Source organism: Callorhinus ursinus, unplaced genomic scaffold (genome assembly GCF_003265705.2).
Source record: "Callorhinus ursinus isolate GAN/ISIS: 27379988/994484 unplaced genomic scaffold, GSC_fseal_2.0 scaffold11, whole genome shotgun sequence".
Taxonomy (NCBI): domain Eukaryota; kingdom Metazoa; phylum Chordata; class Mammalia; order Carnivora; family Otariidae; genus Callorhinus; species Callorhinus ursinus.
Window position 1 is genome coordinate 19,994,586 of NW_027397073.1, and position 26,777 is coordinate 20,021,362.

Below are 26,777 nucleotides of genomic sequence, written 5' to 3' on the forward strand. Positions count from 1 at the left end.
GTGGGAGAGGGAGAAGCAGGCCTCCCATGGAGCAGGGAGCCCAATGTGGGACTCGATCCCAGGACCCTGAGACCATGACCTGAGCCGAAGGCAGACGCTTAACGACTGAGCCACCCAGGCACCATAACTGCAGCGAATTTCTGAAATAAATTAGTAATGTTACAGTGGTGGTATTACAACAGTGTCTTGCAAAGACCAGTCAGCCTGTCTTCAATCCAAGGGCTGAAGGTGAGGGGAAGGAATGTTTAAGGTTGAAACAGGTTGTTAGGAGGCAAACAGGAGTTAAGGTAATGAAGGATGGATAGAAGCTGTTGTATTTGTTACATTGTTAGAAAAGTTGCTACATTGTGAGAAAAGCTGTTAATACAAGTTTGGTCTAGAGTTAAGGACAATGCAGAACAAACTGGGAGGGTAAAACGCAAAGATACCTTTGCTCAAAAAAGGAAAATGATCTTAGTCACAGGTGAAAATAAAGAAGAAATAAAACAGAGAAATAGGAAAGGAATAATTTCAAATGTCATGGGGAAAAAAATGTAACAATACAACCTGAATATATGTTCGGGTTTAGGCCTAGTTTTGCACCAATCATTATATGATAGGCACTACAACCCAACAGGACACATAACCATGTATAAAACATCCAGTTGATACATGGAATAGAATGATACAATCTTTCACATTTGAAGACACTTCAGTTGCTCAGAAATTATCAATTTTATTTGCCTTTTGCTTCTTTTGTCTCTTTTCATGATACTTGCCTTTTGGCAAGTTCACTTCTTCATAGCCACCAAATAGGTTTTAAGACACAGTTAACATTGGAACAGGAAAGATGAAACAAAAATTCAAATCCATAAGTGATTTCATGTATTCAAAACATAAGGGGGAAAATATTGTCATGACTTATCTTTAAAAAAAAATTTGTTAGAACTGTATGTAATAAGATGTTATCCTAAACATTAAATATAACACCAAAAAAAATCCACATTTATAAATTTCAACAAGAAATAACAAAACTAGAGAGACATATAACCCAAACAAACCCAAGACAGTGTTCCTTGATTTGGTCAGAAACCTCTATGAAGTTGATATGTGCTAGCACAGAAATACTTAATAGTAAAGTTCCTACTGATAATAAAGAACATACAGTTGAGTTTTGAGTCTTCATATACTCCTCACACCTTTATCCTTTGATCTAAAAAATTTTGGAATTAGGTTTGTTAAATTTTTTTCATACTTAACTAAAAATTTGAAATGTCTTTTTAAAATTCCTTTTCTACCTAATATTTTTAAATATACCTAAAAGAAAGGGGTTGATAAAAATTTATATTCTCACTGCAATTTTTAAAACCTTTGTTACCATTGTCTGCTTTTAATTTCCAACTCAGCAGTCTCAATACTGTTGTCACCCTTTTACCCCTGGAAAACTCAAAATAAAAAATACTGAAATATTTAACATGTAATTAAATCAATTCTTTAGACAATTTCATGAACATTTATCATTTAGCTTTTTCTTAGTTGAGGGGCGCCTGGGTGGCTCAGTCGTTAAGTGTCTGCCTTCGGCTCAGGTCATGATCCCAGCGTCCTGGGATCAAGCCGCACTGGGCTCTCTGCTCAGCGGGAAACCTGCTTCTCCCTCTCCCACTCCCCCATTTGTGTTCCCTCTCTTACTGTCAAATAAATAAAATCTTAAAAAAAATTTTTTTCTTAGTTGACTCTCATACATTTCTTTTATTAAAAAGTTGGAATTAATTGTTTCAAAATTAATTCCCTTTTTAGGTAAATGACTAAGCTTCCATATTTAACACAAAAGGAAAATACTCCTTTAATAAGTATAATCAAGTTTCTTAAAATACTAGCTATAATATAAAAATTTAGAAGGCTTATCTTATTTAGCATTGGAGATATTTTCTTGCAAATGACAGCACTAACCAAATCAGTGCTGTTCAGTCATTATAGCATAATACCTTTGGAAATACTTTTTAGGCATACTAAATACTAAGTCTGATCAACATATATGCAACTAGAAGTTTATTATCTGATGCATTCATCTTCTCTGCTTTCTATAGAATCAGTGGATTTGGCTAAGCCTGGAACATGATCAACCCAGATCCACCTCATGTTCACCTACTTAAAATCTGCATTTTTGACAGCCATCCATACTTTCATCATCAAAGTAATACTTTGTTTGATTATATGCAAACTATATGTTTTGAAGAAAACAATAATCAGAAAATAGAATGCTGGTAGCAGAAATAATGGAGTAAACATAACAAACTTAATGGCAAGTGACTCTCAAACTGGGCAAAAACAATTGTACGGTGGTAACTCTGACTCACTGGCCAAGAAAAAAAATGACAGGGATCACTCTATAGTTTTTGACATGTAAGCTCTATAGCAAAGCTCTTACATAGTGCTTTAAACTTGAGGGGAAAAACAAAAATCTTCAACACAATGTACTTAGAAACTCCTATTTGACAGTAAAGCTACCTAGCAAAGGGGCTGCGATTTGGGCAATGCTAATTTGTACTATTTGTATACAAACACTCATGTTCTTTCAACAAGCTTTTAAAATATGCTTTATGATTTAATTCCTACTTTTGTTGGTAAAGATGCTTTCTTGTTTATTAGAAGTTTACTTGGTAGAAAATGCAAAATTATACAGCTCTGTTGAGTTCCAGCTAGAGACAAACTTTACAGATTGTTTTAAAGAAAGTTCAGCTCTTGGGGCGCCTGGGTGGCTCAGTTGGTTAAGCGACTGCCTTCGGCTCAGGTCATGATCCTGGAGTCCCGGGATCGAGTCCCGCATCGGGCTCCCTGCTCACCAGGGAGTCTGCTTCTCCCTCTGACCCTCTCCCCATCTCATGTGCTTTCTCTCTCATTCTCTCTGTCTCTCAAATAAATAAATAAGATCTTTAAAAAAAAAAAAAAAAAAAAAAGAAAGTTCAGCTCTTACAAAACAGCTTTATAATACAGAGTTGCTTTTGGATTTTCCACATTCATTTTAAGTTTACTTAACAAATTGCATACAGCAATTGGTCACCGATCTCACAATTTTTACTAGTTTGAGCTAACCTCAAAACTAAAATTTGGGAAATAATATCAAAATATTAAATTATCAAATATACTCCCAAAAAAATGTTTTGTAACCCATCAAGTGATATCAAAATTATCTTACACAGAATCAAAATCAAAGCATTAATTAAATGAGTTTTTCTTTTGGATTTCACAACATAAAACATTCCTTTTAGCACTGTATCATCCCATTATTAAATTAATGTTATCTGCAAATACAACATATCTTAAATATTTATAAAAATTAAAAGCAACATACTTCTATATGGATAAGATACACAAGAACAATTTTGATATTCCTCTAGCCTACTTAAATGGAGATGCTAATTATATCAAAATGTCTACTTAAGAGATTTTGGATAGAAACAAGGAAGAGTTTCTTAATAATCTAGAACTAGATGATAAAATGATGAGGATGCTCAAGAAGATTAAGTGCACATAAGCTTCAATAACAGACATCATCCACCTTTGAATATTGGACATTTGCTGGCCTGAAGACCAAAGTCAGACTGTAGGACACAGTATGGGTCCTTCCAGTTCACATTCTGGTATTTTGGCATTAAATGAGGATAGGTCACAAAACCTATGCATATTTTCAAGTTTGTTTTTTAAAAAATATATAATACTTGAACCAATCACAGAATAATGTATGGCTTATAATTTCTTTGTCAGTTTAAGGAACAGGAAAAAAAATACATCTTTGTTCTGTGATGACTATTTATTGGTTGGACTGTTTTATTTTCCTCTTCACATTTTCGGTGACTGTTTCCCACTGGTATCATCAACCAGGTCTCTCAGGCGAGATAAATGGTGCAAAGCCCTTCATTAAAAAGTATAAAACATATTATAAACCAATATTAAGGATTAAACAGACAATGCAGACAGCAACAAATGGTGATTACACTGTTTATTAACTTCAAAATTAGTATATGAGAAATGAATTATAGAGTCAGTGTCAAATATTTAGAATTTTTCTTTATAAAACCTTGAGATCTGAATAACTGAGGGCTAAAATAATTCATTTAAATTTTATAAACATTTACTTTAAAAAATATATTTTTGACATTCACAGGATTTTTTTTTGAAAGTTTGCCACAAAGTTTAATAATAATAGGTTTTATTTGTGTCACACTTAACAAAACATTTTTTATGTCATTTTCACAATAGCTCTGTGAAATTATACCTTTTCTTTTGGAATACTGTTTATATCATTTAAGAAAAAAGTACATTAAGATGTACATTGAGAATAGCTAAAATTTAAAAAATAGCACTGAAGGATCAGTTACAGTTGAGGAAAACTCATTTTTATTGTGGATAAGGGGAAACAAATGACAATTATGTGGTATTAAACAAACAACCAGATTTTTTCTCTAAAATAAAGCTAAGATTATAGGTCAGGTCTCAGTGGAGAAAATTTAATCATACCTCAAACAAACCAAGAAAAAGGAGTCCCTTAACTTTCCAGTCTTCCTCTAAAAATATCTTTTTTAGATCTTCCTCTATCTTTTTTATAAAAAATATCTTTTTTATCTTCCTCTAAAAAATACTCTTCCTTTTTCCTCTCCCCTATTACTCATTCAGATCCTTAAAGACCACCCAGAAAATGTCAGTTAATCAACCATTTTTCAGATCTCTGATAAATAAGAGACCAACAAAAACAAATAATGTAACAATTATGATGTGCAATAATCTGTTAGTAATTTCTAAATTGAGTTGAAAGGTGGTGACTACAGTACCCTATTTTTACGGTCTCTAACACAGGTTTGATAAATTTATATTAAATAAAATACATCTTCCACTTGACTCAGGATATGAAGATGGAAGAAACTAGTACTGTTAATTACTGCATTATATCTATTTCCCTGTACTCTATTTCTTGGACACTTACTCAAATGTAGTAAGAATCTGGATTTTCTCACCCTTTTGGCAATTTCAATTAATTTTTGAGATTCTCATCTTCATTAACTAAATGACAATAAATCACCCAAAGTTACTATGCAATCAGAGGTAAAATTAATTAGACTCTATCATTTCTACATCCTATAGTAATAACTCTTTACCTAAAAAAATCACTTTCTTTCTAGAGACACACATTTATGAGAAAGAAGATAGTCTATGAATATACTTTGGACTTACATCTATCTTTTTCTTTTCAGGCTTATTATTTAGCAACCTATGATTCAAAAGAGGGGCACCTGGCTGGTTCAGTCAGTGGAGCGTGAGACTCTTGATCTTGGGGTTGTGAGTTCAAGTCCCACACTGGGTATAGAGAGTGCTTAAAAATAAAATCTTAAAAAAAGGAAGGAAGCAGGGAAGGAGGGAAGGAGAGAAGAAAGGGAGGGAGGGGTAAGCAGCTAGCATCTTATCTCACTGTTTACAACTCTGAGGGCCACAGATCCCTTGGATTTAGATGGTTGACAAAATTGGATGCGGGAAAAAATCCTCATCTTTATTTTCACTAAATGCTACCTGTAAATTAGCACTTCCTTCCATTATGAGTGTAAGCAACAGACCAAAATCGGTGACCTCATATGCCACAGAAATTAGAGATATTTTTCTATCACACTGTAGTCATTGCAGGTATCTCAAAACAGTTTTGATATTCACCACTACTTAAAAATTACAACAGTTGTATATAATAGTTACAAAATTACATTAATTATTAACCCCATTGCTAAAATATATGTATTCTAAGTCTTTCTGCCTACAGTCCAAAAGTTCATATACATAACTGGTGACCCAGTTCATATGACATCACTGGTGATCCAGACATTGATGCTTTCCAATATTCCCTTTCTCTGTTTGCTGATCAACATTGTGAAAGGTAAATAAAAGACCACAGCACGGTTTAATGCTTTTATTCAAGTTATGTAAAAGGCCTTCACATAATATGTTTTTATAAAATGAATTTTAACTTACCTGTATTTTAAATGTCTTATTTAAATGCATTAACAAAGAAGCACGTATTACTAATTAGAAATTTATTCTAACATTTTCATAACTATAACTCAATATAACTGGCTTCCTTTCTAGTCCTATTTCATGTCTTTAAAAAACAATGTTAGGGAGAAAGGAGAATGATGGGAAGGAAAGGGAGGAGTGTAGTATGATGGGAATGAAAAAAAAAGCTAAGCAGAAATGCGAAATCTTCAGTCCCCCTATACAATCAGCTAGCAGTTCCTTTCATTTAACTTTTATCTGCCCGGCTAAGAATAAGACAATCAATCTACTTAGAGAAGAGGCTATCAAAAGTGATTTGCTATTATGTGTAGGGACAAGCGCAGAATAAAATTATAGGAGGAAATTATTCCTGAGTTTCTTCTCCAAAAAGGTGAAAAAGCAAGCTAATGAGGAAAATATCAATTTAAGAGTTATGTTACATAAAACACTGAATAGTCATTCACCTTAAAAATTGAAATAAAAAAACTCATGTCTTATTATGAAAAAGTATCTATCAATGAGCATAAATAAATAGAAATCAACCCACAGAAACTCAGTAACAGGCTAATTATATGAAGGCAATTTAACTATATTTTAACTTACTGATATCTTGCATCTGGTTTCCTATTAGTACTGCTATACTGGCTGTTCTTAAATACTGTTTACCGGCCTATATTCAGCCTAGTATCCAGCAACAACTGAACAAACTGCCGACCACTCCCTAGGTTTTAGTAAAGTACATTAGAATAAAAGAAAAATCTTTGCTCTAGGATCATGTTTTGCAAATCTGAGAGGTAATTCTATTTCTAGTATAGAATGAAGACCAGAAAATTGAGCAAGAAAAGAGAACTGAGAAACAGGACAACTTTCTAGCTATCATTAAGTCTTCACAGCATGGCCTTTAGTACTGAGAACTATAAAATCTTACACATCCATTTCCAAATTATATATAAAACAACAAATCCAAAGCCAATACAAATTATTTTTGGATGACTGATGATTTTGCAATCATCTCCTACTGCTCACCTTTATAGCATATGAGCAACATACTATTGCTCATTCTTCACAGCCAGCCTGGGCAGGGTAGCTGGTGGCTTACATGACATACAAGATTCTAGAAAAGGCCCCTGCTCAAAAACTACAATTTTTTCATTTGCTAAGATGACAAATTTCTCTTATGGACATTTTAGTTAATAAGTTTTTATTGAGTTCCTATTATGTAAATACATAAGACAAAGATAAGCATTATAGGGATACAAAACAATTACAATTTAGATTCCTACTAAAAGCAAAATCCCTCTGAAAAAAATAACATTTTAAGCTACTCAACCATTTATACTTCAGGTCTTCCCAGAGAGCAGTTATTTCTAATGGAAGAATATAAGAAAACTGAGTGTCCAACAAAGTAAACAGAACCATACTAAGAGCTTGGCATTTCCTAAGGCTAATGAAAGACATTTTAAAACTGGTTAGCAATCAAACTGTTAAAAACAAAAACTGTTATTTGAGGGGTGGGGAGAGACATAATCGGACTTTTCATCCCAAGAAAGGTCATTAAAGCACCCAAGGTACAATCTGCAACTTTTGAAGAAGTTGAGTCTGTTTATTTTGAATTATGGAAAGATGACTATAAACCTAACCAGAACAATTTGAATTTCAAATTGTCCTTAAAATAATCTACAAATTAAAAATAATGAAAACATGTACTTACATACTTTTAAAAGTTTGAACTTACTTCATAACAGTACAAATGCCTAATACCTTTGAAATGTAAGTAAAAGCCAAATTAAGATTGCCCCAGATAATCCATCAGAACCAACAGCTAAAAGCCATCTAACAAAACATGAATCTTACTCTCTGAAAATGGCATTCTATATGTAGGCAAGATTATTGGTTGTCGAAGCTAGAAAAAAGTAACTACTATGAAAAAAAAATTCTTTTAGCTAATAGTAAAAGCATCTATAATATCAATTTTTGTGGCCATTTAATTACTTATGGCCCAGTGTTCATCTTCACCAAGAAAAACATCTTCCAGGCTATGTACTTTAACTCAGAAAACACATTTAAGTCTGTGACACAAGTTCAATATAAATGCTTTTAAGAGTGCTCGCTTCGGCAGCACATATACTAAATGCTTTTAAGAAGGGCGCCGGGGTGGCTCAGTCAGTTAAGCATCTGCCTTTGGCTCAGATCATGATGGGATCAAGGCCCAAGTTGGGCTCCCTGTTCAGCAGGAAGTCTGCTTCTCCCTGTCCCTCTGACCCTCCCCCCTGCTTGTGCTTTCTCATGTTTTCTCCTGCTCTCTCTCTCTCTCTCTCTCAAATAAATAAAATCTTTTAAAAAAATTTGTTTAAATAAATGAATAAATGCTTTTAAGAAACACAAAAAGCTTGAGGTCATCTACTTTAAATTTTGAAGCAGAATGAGGTCTTTATTCCTAGACAACCAATTGAGGCCCTGCACTAGTCTAAATGGATAATGTACCACTATCATTAATAAGAGGAGTGTTAGGAACACAGGCTATAGAATCAGACTATTTGGTTTGAATCCCACTGCTACCTCTCATTAGCTATGTCACCTTGGACAAGTTACTTTATTACTTGATCTTTATTACCTGATCTGAATTATGAAAATAATGATAGTACTTAACCTCAGAGGGTTGTAAAGATCACATGAATTACATTCAAAAGCACTAAGAACACTGACACTTGGTAAGTGTTCAATAAATGTTAGTTATTATCATTATTCACTGACTCCTACTGGATAGGAACACTATACCCAAGTACTGTGGCAAGCTATAAAGAAAGAGGCATTATTTCCACCTAGGAGATTATAAGTAGAGGGGGAAAAATCATACATACATATATTTTTAAACCATGGAAACAAAAAAATATGTGTGTGTGTATACACACACATACACATACATATCATGGCAATTAGAGTCCTAATTTTACATGTCTAGTGTTTCACTTTTCCACCACTTCCTTAGAAAACCAAATCCTCAGCAATTTCTGAAAGGACAAAAGCTAGACAATATTTGTTTAGCCCCACTGATAGCCAAGTGAAATGATGTCACTAAAGTAAAAAATTTCAATCTTAGCATGTCCTAAAGTTCAGTATTCCATCTTCTGAGGGTACTTCATATTCACACAACCAAACCCATAAATAAAGACCATTCCCTCTGCCAATACCATGACCATAGGAAACATTTGTATTCATCTCCACATTTTTACTTAAGATAATGTAACTAAGGAAATAGTAGATTAACACCTTTATGGCATTTAGAACTATTTTTATATCCAGGACATTATGTCCACTTTAGGTTTCTGTGGAGATTATGTCAAATAATGACACATTTATGATTATATTTATTCTAGAGGGAATACATAAAAACACATTTCATGAACAAGTTGTTCTTCCATGATATCCATACCAATACTATCTCAAATTGTTGCTATTAGTCAGAAATGAAAAGAGAATCTCTTTAAGCCACTCACATCCATTATACTTAGGTGTCTAAGGTTATCTCATTAGATCCTAAGAACATTTTAACAGAAAATAACGCAAGTTTAAGAGAAAACTTCAGGATTAAACATTGTTCCATGAAGCTTAAATATACCAAGTATATCTATTCTTAGAACTACTTAATTCCTCCTATAATCCTCTGATTTCAAAGGAATGGCTAAATGGATTTGTATCCATAATATATTCAGAAATTAGTAGGGAATACTTACTTTTGAAGTGACCTAGTAATAGGAACCATACTTTCCTTCAACTGTAATTTAGAGAAATTATCTTCTGAAACCTATTAAAAACACCAAATATAAAAAGATATTGAAAATATTATGTAACTAATAACTTAAATACTATTTAATATGTGAATAAGAATAAAAAATATTGTCTGCATTTCCAAGGAAATAATTCTAGCAAATAATTTTCAGTGAAGCATTACATATTTTCTCTTTATTCTAGGGGTGCCTGGGTGGCTCAGTCAGTTAAGCATCCACCTTCAGCTCAGGTCATGATCCCAGGGTCCTGGGATCAAACTCTGCGTTGGGCTCCCTGCACAGGGGAGACCTGCTTCTCCCTCTCCCACTGCCCCCCTCCCTGTTGTGCTCTCGCTCACTCTCTCTGTCAAATAAATAAAATCTTTTTAAAAATAAGTATTTTCTCTTTATTCTAAAAATATAACTTAGATTCATCTTTCATGTACACTTTTTTTTTAAAGATTTTTTTATTTATTCATTTGTACAGAGAAAGAGAGAGAGCATGAGCAGGGGGAGAAGCAGAGGGAGGAGGAGAAGCAGACTCCCCGCGGAGCAGGGAGCCCAATGCGGGGCTCAATCTCAGGCCCCTAGGATCATGACCTGAGCTGAAGGCAGACGCCCAACCATCTGAGCCACCCAGGCGCCCCTTTCATGTACACTTCTAAATGTATGTCCAATAAAAATAAAACTTTGACTTGAAATTTTAACTGTAAGAACAAGGTTATGTCTCAATGATGTCTAAAAAAGGACGGAATACACTCTATATGTTAATGTAATAATCATTAAAATAAATAGACAAGACTTAAGTAATATAGTTCCTAAGAGCTGATCCATTCATATGTAATTAAAACTGAATTTCATAAAGCTCTACTGAATAAGAATAAAATAAAACAATGACAATAAAAATATTTATTAAGTATTTACCAGCTATTTTTTATCAGGTGTCAAGTACTATATAATAAGTACTTCACATAGTTTATCTCAATTTATCTTCTCAACCTCATTTTACAGAAGAGGAAGCTGAAACTAAAGAGATTAAGTGATTTGTACAAATATTGCACTTGCTAGTTAAGTGGCAGAATTAGAATGCAAAATCGGATTTAGGAGAATATAAACTCTCTGTAAACACTATACTACTGTGAAGAAAATTCAATCCCTACAGAACAGTAGCCCAAAGCACTAAGAGATTTCCAAGTTCCTAGAAAGTACACAAAAACATAATGGTTTTAAAATAAAATTTTACATCAGCTTTAAGAAGAGCCAAACTCATGGGAACCAAACAAAATTTCAGAAGACAAAGGTTATGTGGAGAAGTCTAAGGTTGAAAAGGTTTCACAGGCCTCCCCAAATATAAATACAAAAAGTTGGATTATACCAATAATTGGGTGCCTGGGTGGCTCAGTTGTTAAGCGTCTGCCTTCGGCTCAGGTCATGATCCCAGGGTCCTGGGATCAAGCCCCGCATCGGGCTCCCTGCTCCGCGGGAAGCCTGCTTCTCCCTCTCCCACTCTCCCTCCTTGTGTTCCCTCTCTTGCTGTGTCTCTCTCTGTCAAATAAATAAATAAAATCTTTAAAAAAAAAAAAAAACTCCTACAATCCTTCCATATTATAGTTGTAATGTTGTAAGATCTAAATAAGATGTTGTATTTACAACCATAAACTAAATAGAACAACCCATTCAGGGGTACACACAACTACAGAAATCTAATAGTATTATAATTAAGTTAATTTCTGAAAAAATAACAATTAGCACAACTCTACAACATGTGTTATGTGGCATGCTTATTAACATATAACTATAGTGGTCAAGCTGAAAAAGATCTAGGAAGAAATCATATCTTCATAGATCTCAATTCACATTCGCAGATCTCAATTCATAAATCAAGTCTGTGCTTACTTGCTTAATCTCTTCTTTCAGTTCTGCTGTTTTATTCTGATTAAAACTTTCTTGTACTGCTTGAAGATTAAATAACATTTGTTTCAGTGCTTCAACAGGACCATGATGTTTCCCTCCAGAAAGGGTACAGCTCTGAGGTTAAAACAGATGAAACCAAGCAATTCAGGGAGGAAAAAGTTATATTTTTTATTATTTTCCCCCAATATAAAATTAGTGCAAAAATTCAAACCGTACAATGTGTTTTGAAAAATCAAAATTGTAACTCAACACCTCCCCTTACCCAGTCCCCAGATGAAGTTACTTACAGACAACCATTATTAAAGTTAGGCAATATTCTTTCTAGTCTCTGCTCTTTTCAAATGAACAGTACACCTTCACATTTGCAATACATTCATTTATACATTTAAAATCATAGATTTTTTTTAGAACTGAAAGATCTTCAGAGCTCAGGTAGGCCAACATGCTCTTTTTGGATATGTAAATGAAGCTGTTTATCAGCGGAACAGGGACTAGAATTTGAAATACGGCATTCTCTAAACACTTTTAAGTATGTTTTCACACAGAGAATGCTAGTTTTTCACTTATTCATTGGCCACACATTCCTTGCTACCTAAAAAACACGCATACCTCAATTATCACTGATCTTACTTGTGTTCAAGGAGGGCAACAGCACTACATAAGGCGGTCAGGACTCTTTTAAGAGAATCTGTGAGGGATATTTTTAAACTTCTTTTTTAAAGTCTTCTTACCAAACTCTTATTTTTACATCTTCCATATTACATACATCTTCAATATTATGTTATATATATTTCACCAGAATTTTAAACATAAAGAAAAATAAACAGGGCTTAAGGATCCAATTAGCCTTGGGGCACTTGGGTGGCTCAGTTGGTTGAGCGTCCAACTCTTGTTTTTGGCTCAGGTCATGATCTCTGGGTCATGGGATGGAGCCCTGCGTCAGGGAGTCAGCTTGGGATTCTCTTCCTTCCCTCTCCCTCTGCCCCTCCCCTCTCTCTCTCAAATAAAAATAAATAAATCTTAAAAAAAAAAGGTCCAATTAGTCTTATACTCCTGACTCTTTTAGACAGCACCTGAAGCATTATCTCTAAATTACCTCCATCCAGCCACTGACTTAGAAGAATTTCTGGCTGCCTGATGCCAACCATAAGGGTTACAAAAGCCTGCCTCTGGAGTGAATTTTTCATGCAAACTAGTGATCAGAGTTCCAAAAAGAAAACTACGAGAAACAGATTATATGAACTGTTTGTGCCATTCACTAATGAATATTTAATAAATGTTGGTATGTCTGATAGAATTTGTCCTGAGACTCATCATTAAAACCTGGTAGTGAGGGCGCCTGGGTGGCTCAGTTGGTTAAGCGACTGCCTTTGGCTCAGGTCATGATCCCGGAGTCCAGGGATCGAATCCTGCATCAGGCTCCCTGCTCATTGGGGAGTCTGCTTCTCCCTCTGACCCTACCCCCTCTTGTGCTCTCTCTCTCTCTCTCTCTCACTCTGTCTCTCAAATAAATAAAATTTAAAAAAAATAAAAAATAAAAAAATAAAACCTGGTAGTGAATGTCTTGGAGTATATCTTTTTATATAGCTCTCTCAGAACTATAGTAATGTTTCACATATTAAAAAAACAAATAATTTAAACGAAATAGGATGTGGTTTAAACTCAATACATACAATAAAAGTGAACCACCTAAGAGAATTACAGTTGAACAATATGACCACAATGAAAGGTGTTGGGAAGAAATAATTAACCAAGGTAACTTTGGAAAGCAGTACTTTGACTGGATATCGTAAGGCTAAGATAAAAAGAACTATACATAAATAATGTGATCTAGTTAGTAAATTTGTTTCTTACAGGCATATGGATTAACAATTGCCAAAGTATGTTTATGCTAAGAATACACAAATAGTTAAGGGATTATGGATAATAGACGGGATTCTCACCAGTGGAAAGAAGTTACAAATAAGGAACAGGAAAGGCTAAAACAAACCCTGAAGGAGTGGACTGGAGTCAGAGGTATCAGTATGAACTCATGATTTTATACATACATATAAAATATACAGATATAGAAATATAGATGTGCATGTGTGGATTAGTTATCATCCATGTTTCATAGACCTGCCTGCTGAGAAAGTCTAGAACGAATAATCTCCCAGTAGCAATAAGCACAACTAGTGCCCAGATCTTTGTTTCTAAATGCCATTTTCCAATTAAAAAAACATGGCCCCACAGACAAGTGCTCCAAAAAAGGATGAGGACATGTCAAAAGGACACAGGGCCAACCTGAAGGAACTCCTTATGGCCAAAACTGGAACAATTTGAGCAACAAAGTAACAACATTTTATTAAAAACTTAGAATAAGTATCTATTTATGAGTCCCTACCAATATAAATAGTTTAATATATGGGGAGGAGAAGGAACAGTTCTTCATTCTACAAGATTTCAATTAAAAGAAGATCCACCAATGGATGCTAAAATTAGTGAAATTTTGAGACTATTTGCACAGTGTCCAAGTATGTCCCCATATTTATTAATTACAAGGGGAAACTGTAATTTTACTAAAGGGAGAGACAGTAGACACTGTAGACTGTAGTGTTCAAGGTTAACATCACAAGTATTAATATATTATAATTTCATATATTATTATATTAACACATTGTTATGGACTGAATGTTTGTGTCCCCCTAAAATTCTTATGTTGAAGCCTAATCCCAATGTGATGGTATCTGGAGAAAGGACTTTTGTGAGGTAATTAGGTCACAAGGGTGGAGCCCTCATGAATGGGATTAGTGCCCTCCTAAGAAGAGACACAAGAGAGCTGGCTTCTTCCCTGTTCTCTGGCATGGGAGATCTTATGGAGAAGATGGCCATCTGCAAACTAGGAAGCAGGACCTCACTAGATACCTTGATCTTGGACTTCTCACCCTCCGTAACTGTGAGAAATAAATGTTTGTTGTTTAAGCCACCAGGTCTATGGCATATTTATTACAGTACCCCGACTAAGACACATGTCAGTAAATCAATGATATCAGTATATCGTGAACCCTCTGGGATCATGCACTGAGAAGGGCATAGCATGATTTCTGTCACATTCTTGCCAAAAGCATAACCTCATTCTAATCATGAGAAAACTTCAGACAAACCCAAACTGAGGAACTATCTACAAAATAACCAACCAACAAGTACTTTTTAAAAAGTGTCAAGGTCATGACAGACAAGGATAGACTGAGGAATTGTCACAGACTGAGCGAGATTAAAGAGACATGACAACCAAACACAATGCTGGACCCTGGAACAGGACATTGGTAGAAAAACTAGTGAAATCAGAGTAAGGTCTGTAGTTTAGGTAACAGAATTGTACCTATCTTAATTCCTTGTTTGTGATCATTATAGTATGGTATGTGAGATGATAACATTAGGGAAGCTGAAAGAAGGGTGATGAGAACTTCCTTTACATCTAAAATTATTAAAAATAAAACAAGGGACATCAAAAACTAATGATGTAATGTATGGTGATTAACATAACAATAAAAAATTTTTAAAAATAAATAAAATAAAACAGGGGAGCCTGGGTGGCTCAGTTGTTAAGCATCTGCCTTCGGCTCAGGTCATGATCCCAGGGTCCTGGGATCAAGCCTAACATCGGGCTCCCTGCTTGGCGGGGAGTGTGCTTCTCCCTCTCCCACTCCCTCTGCTTGCGTTCCTGCTCTCACTGACTCTCTCTGTCAAATAAATAAATAAAAATCTTTAAAAAACAAAAACAAAAACAAAACAACCTGGTAGTGTAGTGAGATTGTGTGTGTACTGGCAGGGGAAAAGGAACCAGCTGGTTAGTATTTAACACTCATCCATCTCAAACTTAAAAGAACCTCTGCAAATTTGTTCCTCTACCAGTGCTCTTTACCTAAGTAAATGCGACCACCCAATCTTTTAGCTGCTTGACTCAAACATCTTGGATTCATTCTTTGAATTGTATCTCCATCCTACTAGGTCTACCTTCAAAATACATGCCAAAGTCTACCCATTTCTGACTACCTCCAATGTACCCACCCTATGCCAATCCTATCCAGAAAGACTACAAAAGTTTCCTAACTGGGTTCCCTGCTCCTTCACCAGCTCCTTCTAAGTCTGTGCTCCACACAGCTGCCATTTTATATTTTAAAATGTAGATCTGATCACTTCATTCCTACACTCAAAACCCTCCAGTGACTTCTCATCTCACCTAAATAAAACATAAAATCTTCATTCCATCACTTATAAGACCCTACATGATCTGGTTCCTGGTTACCTCTCCATCTTACCTCTTACCATCCTTTCCCTTGTTCATTCTGATTGAGCTACACTAATGGACTCTAATATTCCTTGAACATGCCAAATACAATTCTGCCTTGCAGTTTCTGCACTGACTATTACCTCTACATGTAAAGTTATTTTCCCATGTATATTTGGCTTATTCACTCATTTTAGATTTTTGCTCAAATATCAGCTCATTAGAGGTCATTCTTTTTTATTTTTTTATTTTATTTTATTTTTTTTAAAGATTTTATTTATTTATTTGAGAGAGAGAGAGAATGAGAGATAGAAAGCACGAGAGGGAAGAGGGTCAGAGGGAGAAGCAGACTCCCTGCTGAGCAGGAAGCCTGATGCGGGACTCGATCCTGGGACTCCAGGATCATGACCTGAGCCGAAGGCAGTCGCTTAACCAACTGAGCCACCCAGGAGCCCTTTTTTTTTTTTTTTAAAGATTTTATTTATTTATTTGAGACAGAGAGAATGAGAGAGAGAGAGAGAGAGAGCACACGAGGCAGGGGAGGGTCAGAGGGAGAAGCAGACTCCCCGCAGAGCAGGGAGCCCGATGCGGGACTCGATCCAGGGACTCCAGGATCATGACCTGAGCTGAAGGCAGTCGCCCAACCAACTGAGTCACCCAGGCGCCCCTCATTAGAGGTCATTCTTAACTACCCTAGCTAAAATTATACCCTAATTTTTCTATCCCAACTAGTTTTTCTTCACAATATTTACAGTATTCCCTTATATATCACATACAATATTTTTGTTTAGTTTTCTAATTGGAATAAAAAATACAAGACACAAGGATTTCCTCTTATTCACTACTGGGGATACAGTTCCTAAAAAAGTGCTTACTATTCAAATATTTGCTAAAAAAATATTTGATAGGGGTGCCTGGGTGGCTCAGTTGTTAAGCATCTGCCTTCGGCTCAGGTGATGATCCCAGGGTCCTGGGATCGAGCCCCGCATCTGGCTCCCTGCTCTGTGGGAAGCCTGTTTCTCCCTCTCCCACTCCCCCTGCTTGTATTCCCTCTCTCACTGTCTCTGTCAAATCTTTAAAAAAAAAAATTGTTTTTTTATAATTAAGCTTCACTTACCCAATATCTGCTATAGTATCTTACACAAAGTTCTAAGGTCAAACATATCGACAGCCTCTACTTTCTCTAGTAAATTTCACAGAAGGAATTCATTTTATTAAATTTTCAGCTAATCTTTGAGTGTTTAACCTCTCAAATCTTCCATATTTTAAGACCCCAAAAGTATGATTTCAATATTTAACAGCCATGGCTATGTTTCTATGTCAAATGATATATAATTTCTTATGTGCACATATATATATTTATACTTTATTTTAGGGTTACTTGCAAGATGCACATATGCTGATTTTGTAAAATTGGATAATCTTCCTATCTTAAATTATAGAGATTTGTAATTTTCTCTCAGCAATACAACTCTCAATAATCAACCACTGTATGGGAAAATATAACTTACTCTTAGAATGATATGCTTTATATATTGCCCCAAAAAACAAAACAAAAAAACCATGATAATTTAAGCTCTCTGTAGAGTTCAATCCCAGGTCCCTCTACTTTAGAATACTTAAACAAAATTATCAATAATTCTAGGAGTGATGGTTTAATTAACTTGTGTTGAAAAAGCAGGAATTTGGGCGCCTGGGTGGCTCAGATTGGTTAAGCATCTGCCTTCGGCTCAGGTCATAATCTTCAGATCCTGGGATCAAGCCCCATATCGGGCTCCCAGCTCAGCAGAGAGACTGCTTCTCCCTCTCCCTCTGCCTCTGCCTTTCCCCCTGCTTGTATTCTCTGTCTCTCTCTCTTCCTCAAATAAATAAATAAATCTTTAAAAAAAAAAAAAAAGAGGGAATTCTAATGAGGTTTTGTTTTTTAACATCTCAGAAATTAAAATCTGTGTATTAGTCATAAATCCTCTTTTAGTAAGTCAAAAAATCCTCTTTTAGTAAGTTAAAAAGATTTAACCTCACCCACCTGATTATCATTATTTAAAAAATCTTCAAGGAACCCTTTAGCACACTTTGGCCTTGAAGTTTGTTGAGGACTATCATCAGAATTAACAGGAACAGGAGATTTGCTAAATAGGATTTAAGGATACAAGATAGTAATTAAGTTCCCAATTCATAAAATTTAGTGTATAACTGAATGGTTATCATTTAAACAAAAATAGTCACCAAGAAACAACCATTATAGATATGATTCATATTGATTTTGCTTTGTAATTCCCTCATCTGCTCTCTAAACTGATACCAGAATCTAACTTTCCCTATCTCCTGTTTCTCCTTTAAAGCTTTAAGGAAAAACTATGAAGAAAGTAAAAACATTAGTCTTTAACTAAATAAATAAGCCTTCAACTACAGGCTATATTCCAAAATCTTGTTTGTTTGAAATAAGCAGTACATTTTTCCAAATAGACATGGTTTGTCACCCAATGATAGTTAAAAACCCCCACAAATACATGAGTTTCTACTGGAATGGCAGTTACATGCTCTTCCATGTCAAAGCAATAGGACTTGCCCTCCAGAACTGGCATTAACAAAGAGGACAGATTATAGTGGGAAAAAGATCAATTTTGAAATTAAAATTCCGGAGTTCCAATCCCAATCCCAATCACTATGTGATTATATGTAATTTATTTATCTAAATTTCAGTTTTACATTTGTGGTCCCACTTATCTTACAGAAGTACTGCATAAATTAACTCTACGTACCTGGAACATGTAATAGATGCTCAATAAATATTAGTATATTTCTTGATGTTTCTCTTTTTTTTTTTTTTAAAGATTTTATTTATTTATTTGACAGAGAGAGACACAGCGAGAGAAGGGAACACAAGCAGGGGGAGTGGAAGAGGGAGAAGCATGCTTCCCGCGGAGCAGGGAGCCCGAAGCAGGGCTCGATCCCAGGACCCTGGGATCAGGACCTGAGCTGAAGGCAGATGCTTAATGACTGAGTCACCCAGGCGCCCTATTTCTTGATGTTTCAAGGGATAGTAGAGCAAAGGGCAACCCAAGCAAGTCAGAATTTTCCCAAAACAAATTCTATTAGTCACAGAGAATAAATAAAATCATTCTCTCTCTTATTTATATGTCAATATAAAATATGTTTCTAGGGACACCTGGGTGGCTCAGTTAGTTAAACGTCTGCCTTTGGCTCAGGTCATGATCCCAGGGTCCTGGGATGGAGTCTCACATAGGGCTCCTTGCTCAGCAGGGAGCCTGCTCTCTCTCTCTGCTTGCCGCTCCCCCTGCTTGTGTGTGCTCGCTCTCTTTCTCTCTCAATCTGACAAATAAATAAATAATCTTTTAAAAAATAAAAAAAAAATACGTTTCTAACTCAAGTGCTCAGATACCTAAGAATCTTTCTCTAACATTTAAATGTCACAATTCTAATTTTTCTTAGTAATTAACAGTACCTCATTATTGACTCATTCGATATGTAACTTACTATGAGCTTTTCTTGTTCCCAAGTAGTCTTTTTGCCCATTCTTTACCAAAGGAGTTTGCACATCCATCCACTACCATCAAAAAGCGTTTACCAGATTACTGAAGATGAGTGTGGGGTACATAGGGATTCGTTATACTATTTTTCTACTTTTGTATTTCTTTGAAATTTCCCATTATAAAAATGTTAAATAAACAAACAAAAAAAGTAATTATCTGATTGTGGTTGTGTTCTACCTTCTAGTACACTACCTTGAGTACTTCCTAGTCAATTTTTGTTTTGATGATAGATTGACAACAAGTTGTCAACATCACACTGAGGTCAGGTCTAATTCCTTCTCCTCACAGTCCATCATTCATTTTATGTACAAACATATCCATCATAATATGAATTCAATCTTCCAGAAGCCAACTTCTATACACAAGGTACTGGGCCAAACCAATGATTGTAATAATCATACAAGTGTAAATTATATTATCTAATTACATAATACACTACATGCATTCAAAAATTTTACTCTTAAATACCTCTTATACTATCTGCTCACCCATTTTGGTTGCAAGTGAAAGCAAAGTATTATAGTTATGGTACTTCACAAAGACCAACTGACAAGAAAATAAGAAATTAGAAAATAAATTTAAGAATTAAGTGAGCTAGTTATTAACCCAAGTTTTAAAAAATAAAGATACTATTGAACCAACAATTGAGAAATGAAGCTAAATATGGAAAAAAAAATATTCTGGATAATCATCACCACTATTAACAATTACAAGAGAGTTCATCATAAGTCAGAAATTGTTCTAAGTACCTTGTATATATTTTCTAATCAAACGAATTCTCACAGCAACCCCACGTAGAAGAACTTATATAAGGTCTTATACAAGGTAGAAGTAACTTGTACATAGAATTTGTACAAAGCAGTAGTAATTTGTAAAAAGTGGAAGTACAACTTGTACAAGGTGTCAGCAAAGAAGTCACAGAGCTGGGATTCCTAACCAGAATTATATTCAGTGTCCACATTCAAAAAAATAAGATGTTCAACTGAGAAGTGATAAAAAAAAAAAAAAATGGATACAGGAATTAACAGACTCTGTCTATAACAGACTACAACAGAATGAAAGTTTAGACAACAGAAGATGATAAATTATCAGAGCCTAAGGCAGGATATAGGGTTACCAAGAATGCATTTCTGAAGAGTTCAGATGTAATAATATCCCTAAGGAAAAAAGCTTTCCTACCTAAGCTTAATTCTTACTCCACACTCACATTCATAGGTTTCTATGTAAACACTATTTAAATTATTCTGAGAAGCTATGTCATAGGAAGGTTAAGCACACAGATGAAAATAATCTTAGAAACTACAAAAATTTATACCACAGACCATACCAAAAATTGCACCACTGTTTAAGGAAAATAACTAAGAGAAAGTAAAATGTAAATGAAAAGAAATGGATAACTGCATAGCTCCATTTATGGAGAGAATATAGAAGGAGAAAAAACTTAAAGTAAAAAGAAAATAACAAGAATTTCATATCCTCAAACTGCAAAATAGTTGCTCCGGGCTATGGTTCTTCATATTAAACATAAATCAGTATTTCATAGTGCAACACAAGAAACATGTAACAAAGGCGAAAGTTATAGAATGTGCCTAAGGTTATGAAACATTACACCATCTTGTGGTAACAACTGAAAAATGCAATTTAAAGAAACAACACAAAGCAATGTTCTATACAAGTCATTATTATTGTTAATTATCATTGAATTACTTAAAAAATAAATCAGCTGTTCAGATAACATTTTTCATTTGGAAAACTAAGTTTTTCCATCGTAACTTACGTACAAAGTAACAGGAATATTTTCCCATGATCTTTCTGCTTCAAGTTTATCTAATGAACAAGGACTATCATCCTTCTTTGTAGACTTCGGTAACTCTTTAGTACAATGCTCTAGATTTCTCTTGGCCTTCAGGATAAGCAATTCAATTTTGTCACCTAATTTAAAAGATTAAATTAATTCAAGAGAAAAAATAAATACAAAACACAGCAAAATTTCAAAGGCAACAAATAAGAATTTAGATAATTTGGAATATACACATAACTGTAACAATAAACTTTTTAAATATGACATTTCAAAGAGGAAAAGGGGAGAAAAGACATTTCCTAGGCACAAAATGCTATGTAAATGAAGACCATAAGTGTTCAAAAGATTTATCATCTGATCATTACATCAAGAATATACCATAAAAGCTCCTAGACATTAGGTCAAATTTATAGCACTTCCTTTGGTTCTTAAAAACAAAACAAAACAATTACCACTGAATGGCTTTTTGGTTTGTCCTGGGAGAAGTGGATTCTCACATTGACACTGGCTATGTTCAGAATCACATTTATATTCATTAATTAATCCTTTATCATCACTCAAGGAGTCTGAAATGTTTGAGGGTTCAAAAGAATATTCAAAACTATCTAATTTATTCATAAGTCGAGAAGTTCTTTGTGCCTGGTAACTATGTCTAGGGGAACACTGATCTTCTTTAAATATTTTAGAAATCCTTTGACTATTTGTATCAGGTAGCAAGTCTTGATGGTGGAGCCAGACTGGGTATGTGAAATCAGGTAGACTAGTTATTCCTGAAACATTAAGGTCAGATTTCTGGCTAGTGAGCCATCTTGGGTAATTCTTTTCAAGTTTGTGTTCTGAACTGTCTTTGAAAGACAACTTCTTGAAAAATGATAAAGATGGTTCAGAAACCCACTTATTAGTCTTATTCACAAGTTTTGGGTTTTTTAGCCTACCACGTTGCTTTCCATTTATATTTGTGTATACAACAGGAGTAACTAAGTTATCTTTGCACATGGGAATAGAAGGTTCTTGAAAATTTTGATTCTTTTCAGTATCCGATGAACTCAGTCTTCGAATGCATTTCTTGTTTTTCTTGCTAATTCGGTGACTTGATCCAATGCAAGTTAAAGAAAATGATCCATCTGCTGGAAGTTTTAATAGATCATCAGTTGTTAGGCTAATGGAGTCTATGTCATTAACAGTCTTTCTTCTACAGGATGAAGAGGAGCATTTTTTGGGATCAAGATTTTCAAAAGCTGAAAAACAAAGCATAGTTCTGTTTATTTTCCTATATTACATATAACAATACTTCACAATATTCAACAGTAAATAGAATTAAGAATTTAAGAATCGTTTTTGCTGCTTCCCTTTATCTTCACTAAAACTTTGATTGGAAGTATAAAAGGTATAGGTTGATGAAATACAATATGTTTTTCCTCCCATCTCTCCAATTTACTTTAACTAAGTTCTACACTTTTCTCTCAAACTCCTAAATTTTCCCTTTTAATTTACTGTTTCTTCAACTTTTTTCATCTAGACATACCTGATGCACTAATACACTCACATTAATATTGGTCACTCAACACTGGCTGCAACTTAGGAGAAAAATATGCTATTAAACTAGGTGGAAAAATACTTTGCTTTCTGCCTACTAAACCTGCAACAGCATTAACACAGAGAACATCCGTTCTAATACTCTCCCAGAATACAGTGCCCACATACTTCTAAGAGTTGAATGCAAATTTTTTCCATACTAGGGCCATTCCATAAGTACTTAGTAAAGTGTTACCTGGGTTATCAACAGTTGCATTTTCCAAACTTGTCTTTGTGGAAGCCTTATCAAGGAAAAACTCTTAACATATTATTGTCCCAAAGGATACAGATCAGGAAGACTAATAGAGTCTTATTCTGTCAGCTGGGATTAATCAAGTATAAATTCAGAAAGACAAGTTTGTTTAAAGTCATTAGGCTAGTTAATGAAACCTAGAACCACCAAGTCAATGCTGTTTCCATTATGCTATAATAAAATGACTTAAGGGTTTAGGATCAACAACCTGCTGTTATTAGTTACATTCATCACCTTCCCTCCAAGGTCACAAGAAGCTTTTAACTGAAAATTCCTGAGAACCAGAGAATTACAGAATAATTTAAGAAAAATATCAAGACCTCAATATTATAAGGTCATTTTTACCCCAAAGGAACAACAAAAAAAAGTGTCTAGTTTTTCAAGGCTACATCTCTCAAATGCTTTAAATCAGTAGACTAAATAAATAAATAAATAAATAAAAATATAAATAAAAAATAAAAGCATACCATTCTTTGGTTTATAAATATAGTTGGAGAATTCTGGCATATTAGCGGAACGTCTTTCAATGTTAATCTTTCCAGTGCTTGCACCAGGATACATTTGGCTTAAATCAAAATCATCAATATAGGCCTGTAGAGCCTGAGATGCAGAACTATACAGTTTATCCTTATACTGAAACGAGCCATCAGAGTTAGAGGAATTACTACCACTCAGGCTGTAGCTTGCTAACAGAGAAGATACCGAAGATTGCCGAGAACAAACTCTGTGCTTTGTAATTGATTTTGCCATGGCTTCCTCAAAATGGCTTATTTCTATTCACTTCTCTTAAAAACTGTAATACAAAAACAATAGGTTATGGTTCCATTAAAAGGAATAACAGTCATACAGAGAGAAAGTACTAAACATGTAAACTTTTTATAATCTTCTTTAAATAAAATCCATTTCTATCATCCTTTTAAGGCAATGCACATTATAGATTTTCTATTATTGTAATTACCGTAAATTCCTTCATCATTGACTTAGAGACATTTATTGAGTACCTACTATGTTCCTGAAATTTTGTATACATAATTATCTGAGAATAGTACTTGGGGAAGAGTCCTCACTATTTTTAAGCCCTAAAAACTTCTGAGGTACAGTCTTTCTTTTTTTAAAGATTTTATTTATTTATTTGACAGAGAGAGACACAGCGAGAGAGGACACAAGCAGGGGGAGTGGGAGAGGGAGAAGCGGGCTTCCCGCAGAGCAGGGAGCCCGACATGGGCTCGATCCCAGGACCCTGGGACCATGACCTGAGCCGAATGCAGACGCTTAACGACTGAGCCACCCAGGCACCCCTGAGGTATGGTCTTTCTTATGGGGATAGAGTCTATGATATCACAATACCTAACATTCTCCTATACAGAATATTTTTCATTTCATAAGCCTACTATCATGCATTACAGATAGTAGGTACTCAGTAAGTTTTTAAAGGCATCAAATGAGGTATTAGAAACAAGAAGAAACAATAGAAAAGAATATCCACTTTCAATGTTGTAAATGCCAATATGTAACTTTAGCCAACCCTTTCCGCCAGGAAAACTCAAGAACAAAATAATTTACAATATTTAGTATAAAGAAATAAAGTACCAAGTTTACTGAGCTAGCAAAATGCTTTTTCCTAAAACAACATTGCTAATCATTTTCTCACCATTTATGGCAGTACCTTACCATTTCCACTTATGTTAAACAGATTCACCCTCTCTTTTAAAAGAGACTTAGATAATTTGGAAATTGACAACATATTCATCTTAATGTTTTTCCATTACTAAAATTGAGAGAATTCCTGTCTACCTTAAGATAGTAATAGGATCTACATTTGAAAAACTAAAAAATAACAAGACTTCAGTACATGATGTGACATTCTTTTAAAAAATTAAATCAGTGGAAATGGATCTTCTGTATTAAAAATGAAAAATTAATGTCTAGGACTTAATACACCCTATAATGTTATAAAGTCAATACGTTTAACTTTGGGCTATAATTTTGGGAATGTTTAAGTTATAACAACTTTTAATGTAACTTTTAATGTAATCTTAATAACTATCAAATTTGACTTTAAAATACTGAAAGTTTTCCATTTCAAGACAGAGTAAAACATCTTCCTGCCTCAGCTTTTGAGCATGCACTGCCTTGGCAAGAGAGCTGACAGCAGTCAGCGGAAGCAGCAGCAGAACACAGGATAACGGTTATTGAGCCTCTTTGATTTTCCTGAATGCTGGGATGTTGGTAAATCTCTAGAGAATGGCTAGACTAAGTCAGCTTTGCTCTTTCTTTACCCCTTTCACTAATGATGTCTAAATTTTCTCAAGTGAATAACTGCTTGACCAAACATTTTCTCCCTTGTTCCAACACAGTACAGGTCACCAGTCTTATTTTAAAAACAAAAACAAACCTCTAAAAGATAAAGCTGTTGGATTACAGTCCTCAGTAAGTGGGTAATAACATTTATTTTAATTCACAGGAGGCAGAAAGAAAATCCACAATGAATTTTTATTGTGGAAAGCTTCCAAAAGTATACAAAAGTAGAACGAATGGTTTAATAAAACCCTACGCACCCATCATCCTTCTTCAAACAATTACCAACATACCCCAACTTTTATCCACCCACTTCTCTCCACTTCCTCCATAGGATTATTTGGAAACAAATCCAATGTATCTTACCATTTCTTCCGTAAACATTTCCGTTCCTATCGCCAAAAGGAAATCCATCATTCCGAAGAATAAAATGTTAAAACGAACGGCAAAAAATTTCAACTACCTTTGATTCAAAAACAGAATGTTCAGTGTTAAATAAACAATGGGTACAGCTCACAGGAAAGCAACAACTTCCTAGAAACAACAGCTCTGTGATTTATGTTTTGAAACCGAACATTTATTTGTTTATTCTACGACAGAAAGAGAAGAATTAATGAACCCGGAAAGCGAAGATCGCTGGCGCCCCTGCACGAGAGCATCTTTTCCCCACCCCGCGCGTTGGGGTTCAACCCTTCCGCCCTTACCTAGGAAACACCCACCCTTCGGGATTGCAGCACCCCCGGCAGTAACAGACACAGGCGTCAGTGAGGTACTTCCACCCAGAAACCATTTATTAAGCAGCACGCGCGAGCTCCCCCGTGGGCGGACGGAGTTTTTCCGAGGTGACAGTCCCTAAAGCCCAAGCCCCCTCCCACCCCGCCCTCTTCAATTGACGCCTCCAGTCTCCAAATGCCCCTCCGTCTCGTCCGGGACCCTCCCCCGCTCGGGAGCCTCCCGATGAAGATGTTCTCTTCCTACGGGGAAGGTCCGCTCGCGCCTTCCCTCAGGAGACATCTTCCTCTTCCCTCCACGCCACTCTTTTTCTAGCCTCTCCCTCGGGCTGTCAAAGGATGGGGCGCCTCTTGAAAATACACCACCTTTTCCGGCCGAACTCACCGACCAAGGCTCCAAAAGAGATAAAAACGCACACGTCCACAACTCTCCACCAAAAGCCCGCGCCTGTTACCGGACGGAAGACGCGACAAAGCATCCCCGACCCGGACACGGCCCCGCCTCAGGCTCCGCTTGCTCGAAGCCTGCTCCGCCGTCACTGCGGTGCGCGACGCCCGCGCTCGCTTTCAAACTGATCCAACATGGCGCTGGCTTGCGGTGC

At 35.3% G+C, this 26,777-nt stretch overlaps 1 protein-coding gene across 4 annotated transcripts; it reads right to left on the reverse strand.

The window, feature by feature from the left end:
• CUNH18orf54 (chromosome unknown C18orf54 homolog) lies at positions 1-26,767 on the reverse strand. 4 transcript variants are annotated; one of them, XM_025886746.2, is made up of 10 exons: positions 26,561-26,767; positions 25,811-25,907; positions 23,614-23,939; positions 22,254-22,556; positions 21,299-21,449; positions 17,990-18,092; positions 11,676-11,807; positions 9,747-9,817; positions 2,959-3,892; positions 2-2,730 (listed from the first exon to the last, which is right to left on the reverse strand). In XM_025886746.2, the coding sequence occupies exons 3-9, from the start codon at positions 23,894-23,896 to the stop codon at positions 3,820-3,822; spliced, it is 1,116 nt and encodes a 371-aa protein (XP_025742531.1). In that variant the 5' UTR covers positions 23,897-23,939; positions 25,811-25,907; positions 26,561-26,767; the 3' UTR covers positions 2-2,730; positions 2,959-3,819. The 4 variants fall into 4 exon arrangements, with proteins under 4 accessions (XP_025742530.1, XP_025742531.1, XP_025742528.1 ...); XM_025886743.2 differs by having other exon boundaries at positions 6-2,730; positions 21,771-22,556; XM_025886745.2 differs by lacking the exon at positions 17,990-18,092 and having other exon boundaries at positions 1-2,730; positions 21,295-21,449; positions 21,771-22,556.
• Between the last annotated feature and the right edge of the window lie 10 nt (positions 26,768-26,777).